Raw genomic sequence first — 14,297 nt, forward strand, 5'->3', positions numbered from 1 at the left:
AGACCCAGGCTGGCTGGCTCCAGAATCCAAGCTAACATAACAATACAGCAGTTAAAGTGTTTTTACTTATTTCGTCTCATGGACCCCCATATCAGTGCTTTGAGTATATCGTTGCCTTTTTAGAGAGGGGACACTGAGGCTTAGAGAGGCCACACAGGCTTCCCAAGGTCACCCAGCACTCACAGGGCAGAGCCAGCCTGGAATTCGGAATAGACCCCACAGTGCTACTTTGTTCTATCCCTCGTGCCGTTGTCCTCACCTTCACGGAGTACACAGGTATGACGAGGACCCTCGTGAGCCCCTGCACCTCAGTCTCTGTGCCTCTCACCTTGAAATTATGCATGTAAAGCTTTTGGCATGTTGTCTAGAACTTAGTCATGTTGAAAGAGAATTGCTTTTCCCACTTTTCTTGTCTGAAAATCAGGGCAGCATTACTCTGTGCATGATGCCCTGTGGACCGCCAGGCACAGAGGCACAGAGTGTGCACAGGGACCAGAAGGAGGTGTTGCTTGGGTCCCAGGTGTCCGGGGTCAGATGGAGTGTGGCAGAGAGCTTGGTGATCAGCTATTTCCCCTTTCCCACTGGAGAGGAAGGGCTCATGAACATGACCACCAGTAGTGCTTGGAACCACAGCAGTGCTTCTAGTAAATTCATACAAAGTAAGCTACAAGGGACCTTACAGACAGTCTAGTCCAAGGACAGCAAAAATATCTCCCTGCCATTATTTCTCCATTCCCCGCCCATTGTAGACATCACCAATGAATCATGGTACTCTCCTACCAAGCAGAGATCTGAATTCTCAATTCAGATGCCGTTACCTGTGTTCATAAAGGAAATAAATCCTATTTGTTGCCCCCAAGTCCAACCATGTCATTTTATCAGGAAAGAAATAGGCCTAGAGAGGGGAGGTGACTAGCCTGAGGTTGCAGCCAGTTAGTGACAGTGTAGGGAGTTTAAGGCAGGAATTGGGCACCATGAACAAACCTCATAGACTTGCAGCTTCCAGGCCAGTCTTTTCCATCCACTTCAGTGGCTCTGGCCATCAGCTGACCAGCCTGACCTGAAGGGTATAGCAGGTTACTGTAGTCTTGGATAAGATGTGTTTCCTTTTTCATTCACAGCCCAGCTCTCCAAGGACAAGGAGGTGGAGAGCTTGAATCAGGAGGCCAAAGCCAAGTTTCAGGCCAAAGCAGAGCGCAGACCAGAAGGTGAGGGGATGCTGAGACCAGTGGATTGTTCTCCTGCCGCCTTCCTCCCTCCTGTCAGCCAGGGGCTGACACACCTCTTGGCCTCTCTGAGCCAGTCAGCTGGCGTGATGAGCTGATGCTGCCCTGCACTCCATTGTACTCCAGCCGCCTCCTTCCAGGGTGCTCCCTTCCTGACATGGCTACGGCCCAAGGGTGGCCCTGGACAGCTCCCTCTGCATTCTCCTCACATGGGGGAGGCAAGGCCTAGATGGGAATTGTTGAACTTCCACTTCTTTTTTGCTAAGTCTTGTCCCAAATGAGATTCTACTGGACTCTGTTTCTTCTTCCTGTCACTTATACATAAAGGATAGTGCAGCTAGGGAATTGGTCTGAGACCATCCCCAGTGAGGGAAGGCCATCAGGAGTCTGGTGACACAGATGTCCAGCATCCATGTGGCAACTGGGATGGGAGAGTGAGAAAGCTGCAGCCCTGGGGGCTCTGCACAGCACACCAGGCCTGCCTCATGCACCCAGCAACTGTTGCGGGGAGGGAGGTAGAGTAGCTTTCATTGTTCCCATTCTATGGACAAGGAAACTGAGGCTCGGCGAGGTCAAGTGACTTGTCCAAAGTAATATAGCCAATGGAGTTCCTGTCGTGGTGCAGTGGTTAATGAATCCGACTAGGAACCATGAGGTTGGGGGTTCGATCCCTGGCCTTGCTCAGTGGGTTAAGGATCCGGTGTTGCCGTGAGCTGTGGTGTGGGTCACAGACACGGCTCGGATCCCACGTTGCTGTGGTGTAGGCCGGCGGTAACAGCTCCAATTAGACCCCTAGGCTTGGAACCTCCTTATGCCACAGGAGTGGCCCTAGAAAAGGCAAAAAGACAAAAAACCCCACAACAACACAAAGTAATATAGCCAAGAAGTAAGAAAGCCTGTACCTAAACCTAGATCTCCAGACTTTCCAAGTCTCCCTTCCCCACAGTCCTATTCCAAGGCTCCCTTGCTGCCGCCTTTGAAATCATTGGGTTCCTCTCCATGCAATTGGTGGAGGTCAGGTCCTGAGGCCTGGGGCTTGTCCTTTTTCTCAAGCTGTTCACAGCATCCTTTGCTACGTTGCCAGGATGGAAATGTCTGTGAATCCAGGGGAAGCAAGGAGAGCCACTTCTCAGCTATCCTCTCATCTGCAGAGATCTCTGTGGACTGTGCAGTCACAATTCCCAGCACATCCTTTCACTTTTCTTATTAACAAACTCCCCAGACAAACCTTCTGAGACCATGAAGTGGACAAGTGCAGTAGCCCTGTCGCCATTCACACCAGTCTCTCTGCCAGCTGTGCTCAGAACCTGGCCCACTCTTCTGACCTATCCCCTGTTTTTCCTTTAAAGAGGAGGAGCCAGCCAAGCTCCCTGCGGTCCGGGTCACACCAGCCCCTGCTCCAGACGTCAAGGGAGATCAGGAGGAGGATCCTGGCAGTCAGGTAGGCACAAACCTCTTCTTAGGATGTGGAATTGAAGAGGCCCAGGGAAGGACTTGCTGACCAAAAATCAGTCCTTCCTGAAAGTTGGAAATGCTTTTTGAGGTTCATTCCTCTGGGGTGAGCACTGCCCTTTCTCTGAAAATCAGATACCTCATGGGGCCAGTTAACTCACTGTAGCATCTTAGTGCGAGTGAGATAATACATATGAGAATGGGCTGCCAGCTATTGCTTGCCATAAAAGTATAAGGATAACTGTTAGGGGGCTGTCAGCAGCTAGGGGCAAGTGAGACTGGGCTGCTCAAAACATGGGGAGGATTGCTGGGCAAAGGCCTTGGGACCTTCCAAGGCACCTCAGCCTTGTTCACAGGGCTTCCTCAGTCCTGACATTGCTGCCTTTATAGCCTCACAGCCTCTCCTTCCACCTTGCTCCAGCCATACTGGATTTTCTGCCTCTGTGCTTTTCTATTTCCAGGCCTTGGCTCACATGGCCTCCTCCCTCTAGAATGCCTTTTTCCATTCTGTCTTTGTATATCCTAATCTCACCCACCCTCCAAGCTAGTGTAAATATCTCTTTGGCCATGGAGCTTCCCTGACCACCCTTCCCCCAGTATGCCCATGGAGGGTACTTTGTCCCTCTCCTAGGGCTCTAATCACTGCCTCCCTTGTACTCTTATTTATGAGTCTGTTTTTGTTCCCCTGCTAGATGGTGAGCTTTCTGAAGGCAGACCCCATGCCTGAGTCATCTGTCTCCCCGCTAGATGCACTATGCCCTGCATGTGGTTATGCTCAGTAAGGGTTGAGTGACTGACAGTAAATAAGCATTTAATTTGCTAGTTCCATCCTTGCTTGTTTTCTCTTCGACACCCAGAAGCACTCAGTTATATCTTGGCTTTAAGTCAGCAACTTTGGTTTCAGTGTCTAAGACATGTTCATTGGTAGCATGAGTGTCCTGAGTAGGCCACTGACAGCCAGCTTAAGTAAAAGGGATTAAGAGGATACAGAGGTATTATCTCTTGGAATCCCAGGGCAGAAAGTGAAACTTGGTCCCACAAGGAGTTGGACCTAGGCCTGAGAAGGCATCTGTGACCCTGGTGGCCTCTCACTCTATGTCCTGCCCTCCCTCATGTCCCCTTCTCCATGTTCAGGCTCTATCTCAGTCTCTTCTGGCAGCTGGGCTCTTTTGCTTCCTTATTAGCACACATTGACCTAAACCACTACCCCAGTCCTCTAGTCCACAGGGGGATCAACCAGTGACTGGCTCCCTGTCTCAGAAGAGAGGGAATCTGTTCAAACCAGGTCATGGGTCAAGGATACAACCTATGTCCAATGAGCTGTGGCAAGGAGATATGGGGTGTTTTGATTCCAACATGGGAGAAGGGAGCCACCCATTCAGGGGCTATAGGAGGTGACATTTGTCAGAGAAGAGGGTGCAGACTGGGCAAACACTCCCATACCTATTGATTTAAACAACTTTTCATTTCCTCCAGGAAGCCTTCTCTCCTGATGGGTGTGGGGGAGGGAGGGAGGGCAGGAATTACTTCAGACTTTATCTCACTCTTCATTCCCAACTGAAAGCACAGGCCTCATTGATATTGATGTTTGACTTCTTCATTGGGTGCTCTGAACCCTGGTTGCCTATTAGAATAATTTGGGGAAGCTTTAAAAACTGCCCAGACCTTACTTTCAACCAGTTAAGTCAGGATATCTAGGGTGGATCCTTGGGCATGAATGTTCCTAAACCCTCTAGGTGACTTTAATATATAGCAGAGTTGAGAATTACTGAGCATCCCATGAAGGCTGGCAGTGTCATGAAATTTGTTATGGACGATATAGTCCATGAGCATACAGCCCAGGTCATTTGCTCAAGGGATTGGACCAGCACATTGTTATAGGTGATTTTCTTTGTTTCTGTTTTTGGCCATGCCTATGGCATTCAGAAGTTCCTGGGCCATATATCGAACCTGCACCACAGCAGTGACAATGCCGGATCCCCAACCTACTGAGCCCCCTGGGAACTCCTGTTATAGGTTATTTAAGAGCCTAATCTGAGGACCCTTAGAATCAATGGCTTTTAGAATACATGGAGTCAGTCCAGGGTTCCCAAACACTGGCCTACAGATGCATTTATTAGAAACACTTGTGAGCATATTAAAATAGATGCCTGGCTTCCAATCCTAGAGATTCTACTTCATTTGGTCCAGATGGGGCAAAGAAATCTATATTTCTAATAAGCTTCTAGGTTACCAGGTTTGGGAACCAAAGATTTTATTCGGCCCTGATATTTGCAGAGTAGTTTGGTGGTTCACAGGGCAAGAGTTGGACTGTCCATATTCACTTCCCAGTTTCATCATCTACAAACAGTGTGGACATAGGCAAGTTATTTAACTACTCTGTATCCTGGTGTCTTCATTTGTCAGATGGGTTTAGTTCTGTCTGTCTCATACATGAATTGACTCATGAAACAAAGTAAGTGCTAGGGGTTGTTGTTATTACACCATTTAGCATGCTGCCTGGCACATAAAACCCCTCAATAAATAGGTATCATGATCGTTTTACACATGTAAGATAACAGAGCAGTTTAATAGTTTTAGTGGACTCAGCAGTGTGATGTAACAACCAGAAGATACTGAGCTGTACCAGGCAACAAGGAGGGTAATGATCCTGTTCGACTCTGTGAGATGTTCTGTTTTATTTTAGAAGCCTCCTCATGGGGCGTAAGCTAACTCGAATGAGTTCACCAAGAAGAGGAGGAGGCTCTAGGCCATAGTATGGGGGAACGATAGAAGGAGTGGGAATCTTTCACCCAGAGAAGAGAGCTGTTTCATGGAAGAGGATTAGCCTTGTTCTGTGTGGCTCCAAAGAGCAAACCTGTGAATAGGGGGTAGAACCTTGATATGAATATGTACTTCAAACCAGAGTTTTTGAGACGACTGAAACTGCTTTAGTTGGTGATAATCCATCCTCAGAAAGGATCAAATAAAGACCAGACCACCACTGGATGGGAGTGTTGTGAAGGGAATTTTGCTGAATGATTGTGCCAGCTCTTTCCTCATACTCAAGATTTTAGATTCATTCTGAGAACAACAACAACAACAACAAAAAAGGATGGGGAGAAGTTGGAACAGAAACAGAGCAGTTATTACACATCAACCTGTTGGCTTTGGATTGCAGGGAGATGTGGCTGGAGCTGAGAGCACAGGTGAAAGGACAGGTGATGAGGGTGACACTCCTGCCAAAGGAGAGCCAAATGGAGGTGAAGCTCAACTAAAAGGTGAAAGTGAAGAAAAAGAAGAGAATGAAAGTGAAGGTGACATCCAGGTAGAAAGGAAAGATGATGAAATCGGAGGTGAAGTCCAAGCAGAAGAAGACCGTGAAATAAAAGATGAAGAAGGTGAAATTGGAGAGCAGGAATCCAATGCTGAAAATCAAGGTGAAGCCAAAGATGATGAGAAAGGTATGGATGGTGAAGGGGGAGGTGATGGAGATGACAGTGAAGATGAGGAAGAGGAAGAAGAGGAGGAGGAGGAAGAGGAGGAGGAAGGGGAGGAGGAGGAAGAGGAGGAAAATGAGGAGCCTTTGTCCCTGGAATGGCCTGAGACCAGGCGGAAGCAGGCCATTTACCTCTTTCTCCTGCCCATCGTGTTCCCGCTGTGGCTGACGGTACCTGATGTCCGGAGGCTGGTGAGTTTGCCCAGCTGTCCCAGGCTGTCTCTCCCCAGGGAGGCTGTGGGGTTGCTGGCACTAGTGCTCAAGAGGAAGCAAGGGACAGGGAAAACCGGCGTGGCAGGGCTCAACCACCGAGAGGCTCTGGGATGGAATCTGCAGCTCTCAAGGGGACAGTGCACATAAGTGGACCACTGATGGGCTTGGGAGGCCCTCGAATGTGCTTATTTCCATCACTAAAGCAATGTGAACTAGTGCCTCCTAGAGTCCTACCTGTTTCTTGATTTTAATATGGGAATGGTGCCACTGCACACCCTCTGTATTTCACAGGGATATTGTGCAAACCCACGATGATAAGTGCTATTTCTATCTAGCATTCCTATTTATAGGGAAAGGTCTGACTAACATATTCCACCATATTTCTGTCTCTGGATCTAGAGAGGGTCGGGTGGGGAGAGGTCATGGAAGCCAAACCAAATACCTATATTGGTCTGGTTCTAGGGCAAGTAAATAGCTCTCTTCAGTTTGGCAGTCCTACTGTCTGGACTTCCCTATGGGCCACCAACCCCATCCTCTTCCAGACATCTCAGGATCCTCACCGGAGACCGAGGTCTCGCCTCAAACATTCCCACATCCTTTCCATTGCTCCTCCAGCAGATCACGTCACTGATTCTGTGGTTCCCTCAGAAGAGCCAACCACCATTCGCCTCTGCAACTTATTTCTCTTCCTTTTCAAACAGGAGGCTAGGAAGTTTTTTGTTATCACCTTCCTGGGATCCATCGTGTGGATAGCCATGTTCTCATACCTCATGGTGTGGTGGGCTCACCAGGTAAGTGTGCAGCAGGAACTAAAGCCTCATCAGCGGGGTCACAAGGATTCTTTTCCATCAGGAAAAGAATTGCCAGTGCCCAGGGAATGGTGAGGACCAAGGGAATTTGTGGTTAATACATTGTTTGTAAAGGCTTAAGGGTAGACTTTATATTCCGGGCAGTGTAGTCACAATGTCACGTGACTCTTCTCTCTTGTAAAGTATGTGTATCACTGTCATTGTAACGTGACAGAAGGCCCTTCACAACCTGATCCAGCGGACCGTTCCTTATTAGCCTTACTCCCTATTTTCTCTGTTATGCAACCCCCCCGGCCCCCATTTTTATCCACCTGGTAAAATCATACACACTTATGAGAGCAAGCTCAGTTTTGCCTTCCCTCTGGCACTTAACGTCTTCCTCTGAGGGCCCATGGCTTTTTCTTCTACCTGGAATAGTGCACTTAGCACAGAGCTATATTGTTGTTTACATGCTTTTCTCTTTCAAGCTAAGAGTCGAGTCAGGGTAGTCCTGCTCAAACTTCTACTTCTAAGCTTCTAAAAAGTTCCTGGCACATAGCAAGTGTCTGTGGTTCTGGAAATGGAAACGTGACCTGACAGGTGTTTGGAGGGGCAGTTCTTTTGGGAAGGTAGAGGTGTTGTAGTTGGAATGACATTAAGTGGCATCACAGATGGACTTTTAATCCAATTTAGAAAAGAAACAGCATCATTCCCTGATGCCTTGAGCAGAGGCCCCATTCTTTCTCTCCTTGGCCCATCTCCCCATTGCCCTACCACACAAGGGAATGTGGCCAAGGGAATGTGAACTCTGTGGAAGGTGTTGGTCTTGCACAAAATAGTATATGGCTGGTGCTTTGAAGAGCCTCAGATTTTTCAGCTGCTGTTGCCATGGTTTCTCATTAATGTTACTATTTACCAGGTTGGTGAAACAATAGGGATTTCTGAAGAGATTATGGGTTTGACAATCCTAGCAGCAGGCACGTCAATTCCTGACCTTATCACCAGTGTGATTGTCGCTCGGAAAGGCCTGGGAGACATGGCCGTGTCAAGCTCTGTGGGCAGTAACATATTTGATATCACTGTGGGGTGAGTGGCAAAGTTGCTTTTTAAGGTATATTGAGTATTACTAGAAAACACTGTATTGGCTTTCTGCTGGTTTCCTGCTCCATGCCTTAGATACGGAATAAAAGGGCATTTGTTAGTCGTTTCCGCAAGGCAACAAGGTATCCTCCCTTCATTCATCACAGCCAGATAGGCTAATACAACTAAACTGCTGCCTGAAGTATAACTGACTGGAATTTATAAATGAACTAAAAAATGAAGTCCCTTAAACTCTATTACCAAATACAGTCAAATGCTCTGCTTACTGACCTCCAAGGTGGTGGAGGTGGGCTTGGAGGGAGCAATGACTTGGTCTAACTTCCGGGTATTCCCGCTCCTTTGCATTTGCACTCCTGCAGCTCAGAGGCTCTAAAAGCCTTTTGTATAAATAAGCAAATGCCACATATTCCTGTACGGGTTCCCTTACCCCCTCCTCCCAACTGTGTCAGAGCACAGCACCTGCACTATTTTAATTTCCCCATCATGTCCTGGATTTGGGTGGGGGCTTTGGTTTCTTTAATTTGAATGTGTATATGTGTGTGTTTGCAGGGTGGAGCAGGTGAAAGGGAATAGGAGAGCCCTGCTCACTAAAGGATACAAAGAAGTGTTATCCTGAGCTAGGCCTTGATGATTTAGATATTGGAGTCACATATCTACTGACCTGGGTTAGTTACAGAAGTCACGAAGGATGAAGAAAACAAACTCAGACCCAGAAAATCCATTTTAATCTAGGCTCTGCCATGTATTAGCTGTGAGTCCTGAGGCATATAAATTTAGTTTCCGTGAACCTTAGTTTCTTCATCTGCGAAATGGAGCTAACATTTTCTGCCCTATTTCATAGGCTTGTGTGTATGTGTAAACGTAAGTGCTGAGTTGTAAAATCCTTTTAAGTGTATGGGATTATTATAAACATTAAGACTATCACATTGTTCCTTCTATTTGCAGGCTGCCCCTTCCCTGGATGCTTTTCTCTCTTATCAATGGATTACAGCCTGTTCCTGTCAGTAGCAACGGCTTGTTCTGTGCAATTGTCTTGCTTTTTCTCATGCTGCTGTTTGTGATCTCTTCCATTGCATTATGCAAATGGAGAATGAACAAGATCCTGGGCTTCACCATGTTCCTCCTGTACTTTATATTCCTGATAATCAGTGTGCTGTTAGAAGATCGAATCATATCCTGTCCTGTATCTGTCTGAGTCAGAGTCAGAGTTGCTGAAAATGGACATGGATCAGAAAACCATGCCAGAAGTTTTTGTACCTCTTGTTAAATTAAAGAAAGAATGAACATGATCCAGGAGAGTGAGCTGAGTGGCCCAGAGCGATGTGGATGTGCTCTGGGACTGAAATTTACAAGCCATCCCGTGGAGGCCAGTGCAAGGACCCGAGACAGAGGATTTTCTAAATGAGACAGTTCGGGGTGAGGGATGGGGCAGGTACTAGAGCAGTAAGACAAGCACTCATGTTCATAGTTCCCTGATTATTTCTAAAGGGCTGCTGAGCAAAAAAATGCAGGTGTGGTCTACATCTCACCCTCCTGGCCCCTGCCCCCAGCACATGCTGCAATTTGCTGTCTCCTCTTTTTCTGTTCAGAACATGTGGTTTGATCAGGTTTGTATTCACTATAGGTTCACTTATTGGTGAGTTTAAAGGAGCAAAGGCTACATGAAGAAAAAGTGTAGCAGGAATCCATCGTCAGTATAATGGTGGTTCAGTAAAATGTGTACCAGTAGTTTATAGCTTCAGAGGAGGGCTACATGTGCGCTCACTGTTGCATTTCTGAAGAGTAAAATAAAATAAGCAGCCCCAGAAATTAAAATTTATAATCTTCCCTTGAATTGGAAGATGTGGGTAATAGGGAATGAAAACTACTCTGAGGGCTATTTAAAAATATGTATTATTAGGAAATCCAAGTTAGTGGTGTTTCTATCAGTTGGTCACCTTGAGGGATTAGACATTCTAACAAAGCTGTCCTGGCTCTGTGCCCTTGTCCCTCATATCCTCACCCAACAGTGAGAGCTGCTACCAGTGAGGGAAAAGGAGTTTAAAAAAGAGAGTCTAAAGTCACTAGAGCCCAATCTGGTTTATAAAGTAGGAGATCCAGTGGGGCAATGCTATTTTTGTATGTCATCCCAGATGGGATTATAAAGCAAGAAGATTGATTTCCTGTGTGGCTTACAAGTGGATATTAGGCAATTAATTACAAAGGAGAAATTCCAAAAATGCTCAACACAATGACAAGGTGGTGAAGAAGAGTATCACTACTTACAGGGTAGCTGGTGTGTAAAGGTTACCAGTGTTTTTAAAAATTGTGTGGTTCAACATTTCGTGTGGAAGTTGAAGTGCTTATATATGAAATACTACTGCATGCTGCTTTTACTGGCATCAAGTTAAGAGGCACATTAAAAATGAAACAGTCCTATATCACTGGTTATGGAACAAAAGGAACTCAGGTGAATGTGGTTTACGACGGCAAATGTGGCTTTAATTATGAACATGAGAGAGGATGCACTGAAGACCAGAAGATGGCAGGACAGGTGTGGTGTGGAAAAAACCGAATATTTTGATGTTGGAAGGGCTGTATGTCAGTCCATAATCCATCTTTTAAAGCGGGCTGGTTAATTCAATTCATGGCCTCACCACTCCAGGAGTCATTATTTGGAAATCACTTTTACTAAATTTCAATAAATCATGAGTCCCAATGGTATTTTCTTTTACAAAAATGGACATGCATTCATCCCTATCTTTAGGTCACTTGGTCAGAATGCTCGGGAGAAGACCGATAAAGAGTATGGGATCATGTTCTAATTACATATTCTTAAATTAGTTATCCTCATTCCTGATGCTGCCTCACTGCCTGGTTACCACATGCTGTGGCCTAAGGACAGAGGAGAAAGCAGTGCCTGTGGAAGGGAGATCCCAACACCAACACTCTGGGCGCCAGCCTGGAATCTGCCACCCATCTCAGCTGGCCTTGAGGACGTCATCTCCTCACCGATTGCTTGGAAGCTCTTCTGCAGAACAACTGTGTGAGGAATGATGGACGGCGAAGCGTTCTGTAATGATAGAGTGCTGGACCGCCACTTAATGATTAAAATCAACTCTAATGATCGAACATCCTTTTTCTCATCAGTTTGGTGAATTTCTGGCATTTCTCTTTGCCTAGAAAAGCAGTTCCAACTTCACAATGTGACAGAAAAGGGGCAAATACATACGATGTTGAAAGCTGGATTTTGATGGATGAGCAGCTCGTGGGGAGAAAGGAGATTTCAAGGAGATGGAAAACTTATGTAACTTCTAAAAGATCAACTTGTTATGCTTGGAAATTAAAACGTTGTCATACATTATAAATTATAATTTATTAAAATTGTGCTGTTTTAAAGGTAAAGTACCATGTTAACATGTCAAGATAATGGTTAGACGGTCCGCTTATTTGATGATCAAAATGATTTGTGTGGTTAGTTACATGGGACAAATTCTTGGTCATTCATTCAGCCTAAAAAGTCTGGCTGTCTTACGTGAGTATCTAAGTTGGAAGAAAGCAGCTGCAAGGATAACTTCTCTTTGATCCTTCTTGAGGCTGCATTTCCTTGATGGCCCTGGTAAGAAATTTGGTTTGGGCCAAATTATAAAAACGTAAAACTCTGCCTAACTTAATGGGTTAAGATTCTATATAGTACCAAAATAAAAGGATATATTCCAAAAATTTAAAAACTAGTGTATGTTTAGGAGTTCCCATTGTGGCTCAGTGGTAATGAACCCGACCAGTATCCATGAGGATGTGGGTTTGATCCCTGGCCTCACTTAGTGGGTTAAGGATCTGGCGTTGCCATGAGCTGTGGTGTAGGTTGCAGATGCGGCTCGGATCCCATGTTGCTGGGCTATGGCATAGGCCAGCAGCTGCAGTTCCCATTTGACCCCTAGCCTAGGAATTTCCATATGCCACACCTGTGGCCCTAAAAGGCAAAAACAAACAACAAAAAACACTAGTGTATGTTTAAATGATTACCATACATTTTGACCATTATACTATAGTCTCATCAACAGATCTGAAAATGTTTTCATCAAGTTATAGGCTTGGCCTTTTATGATACTATAAGTATCCTAATTATCATGTAAAGATTGAGCACCAAAAAGGGCCAAGAATTTGAATTTAATATTTAAGACACAGCCTGGCAGATAAATCTGAAAAACTGGTTGCCTTTATGTGTCACAGAATACCTTTGGTTCTGGCCCCTCTGAGTGGGAGGGTCCCCTTGCAGGTGCAGCTTGCCATGTATTTTTGGACTGGTTGCTACAAAAGGTACAAAGAGAGAGTTGATGATCAGGGCTGTCTATCCTGGGGTGCAGGCTCGGGGGAAAGTGTCACTAAGGCCATGCAGGAAATCCTGGCCTAAGGCTGTCCACACAACCAAAGCCCACTTCTGGTCCTCAGGCCCTTCACTGTGATGAGCTGGCAAATCCGGAGAATTTACAGAAAATTCCATCAGTTGCTTCAATGGTTTTATCACAGTACTATGTTTAAAAAGAAAATCTTTAAATACAAAAGGAGGGAGCCATGCAAATAAACAGCAACTGTGGAAAGACTGCAGTAACTTTATCAGAAGAGTCTGTTACCATCTCACGCATGCACAGAGACTTTTTGAATCAGAGTCAGAAATTCCTATATTGTGTAATACTAATTTTGTGAACAAAAATAATTAAGCCAGCAAATGAACTTACTCTGGAGTCAGAGGAAGAAGACAGCATGAAGGGATAATAAGATACAAGATACTGAGGATACTAGGATAAGCTGGTACGCAGCTACCATATAATTCAGTTCTGAAATAAAACCCAGTCTTATATCCAAACAGGAAGGACAGCGCATGCTAAGGCTAACACAAAGGCTAGTCCAAGGGCCCTCTCAAGGAGGCAGCCTACTCTTTTCCTTCCTGCTCTGAGTTAAAGTGCCTAATAGCAGCTTTCAAGTTCTAGCGGGAGAGATAAAAATAAAGCGAGGCTACTGCACATTACCATACAAATAGGTATTTTCTTACCATATGCTTACAAACTATGTAGAAGTACAACAACATCTATACACAGCAGACTAACACTTGTGAGTCGCACTAAAGTATCGTAGTAATTACTAGCATAAAATAAATACCACCTAAAATGCTGAACCAACATTTTCAGGGGCTGTTTCTTTACATACAAAAATTGAAAGACATTTTAGAAAACCGTAAAATAAGCTGGTAACTTTAGGGTTTTAAGGCAAAAAACCTCTCCCAAAATCAGAAAAATAAAGACAAAAATCAGAAATATGAACAGGCTGCATAACTCCTTGACAGGAAGATAAAAATTAAATATTGAAATATAAAATACAAATTATGACATTCAAAACACAATGGAAGGAAGGAGTAAACAAGTTCTATTAGGACATGGCATGGTTTATTTTCAACTAGTAAACATAAATAAAACCAAGAGTAAGAAAATAAAAGATAATGTAGCAAAAGGGTATTTCTGTCCAACATGATTGGCCATGATTCTCTAAAATGAATGGTCAGCAGAGATAAAACTGAAGAAAAGTTTGTATGGAGTTATTTTAAAGGATGATCTACATTTTACTTTTTTTTTGATCAGGGTTTGCCACTTCCTATCCGTGTTCTAGGTTTTATTTTTAAAGAGTGAATCTGTGCAAATAATATTCTCTGTGGATTAAAAATAGAGGAAATAAAACTCAAACCAAAAGAAGAAACAAAAATTGGTGTCAGAGAGAGGAGATAAAAATTATATTCGCTTTTCCAGATAAGTCTGAACCATAAAGAATGGACTTTACCTACCCTTTTTTGGGGTCAGATACTTGAAGTCAATGAACTAGCATTATCGTGAAAGCTGTTTTCCTAAGGGGAAAAAAAACCAAACAGTAACAAAAAGCCAGAAGAGACCCCCCCAGAATTCACTTTGGAGGGATGTTTATCCCTAACGCAAAATCAAACATTTCTTTCATTTGACAGCTTTCAAATGATTATGATTTAGAGAATGTAAAGCTGAATTAGAATGTGAA

General features: G+C 44.7%; 1 protein-coding gene across 1 annotated transcript in view; it reads left to right on the plus strand.

Annotated features, from left to right (window-relative positions):
- SLC24A1 (solute carrier family 24 member 1) overlaps window positions 1-11,642 on the plus strand; it is a 29,717-nt gene extending 18,075 nt beyond the window's left edge. Inside the window, exons 4-9 of the mRNA XM_047767105.1 lie at window positions 1,122-1,208; window positions 2,576-2,667; window positions 5,839-6,348; window positions 7,071-7,160; window positions 8,077-8,243; window positions 9,204-11,642. Coding sequence (XP_047623061.1) covers window positions 1,122-1,208; window positions 2,576-2,667; window positions 5,839-6,348; window positions 7,071-7,160; window positions 8,077-8,243; window positions 9,204-9,453 — 1,196 coding nt within the window. The 3' untranslated portion in view covers window positions 9,454-11,642. The remainder of the gene's footprint in view (window positions 1-1,121; window positions 1,209-2,575; window positions 2,668-5,838; window positions 6,349-7,070; window positions 7,161-8,076; window positions 8,244-9,203) is intronic.
- The last annotated feature ends 2,655 nt before the right edge of the window (window positions 11,643-14,297 follow it).

Source organism: Phacochoerus africanus, chromosome 2 (assembly GCF_016906955.1).
Source record: "Phacochoerus africanus isolate WHEZ1 chromosome 2, ROS_Pafr_v1, whole genome shotgun sequence".
NCBI classification, from domain to species: Eukaryota; Metazoa; Chordata; class Mammalia; order Artiodactyla; family Suidae; genus Phacochoerus; species Phacochoerus africanus.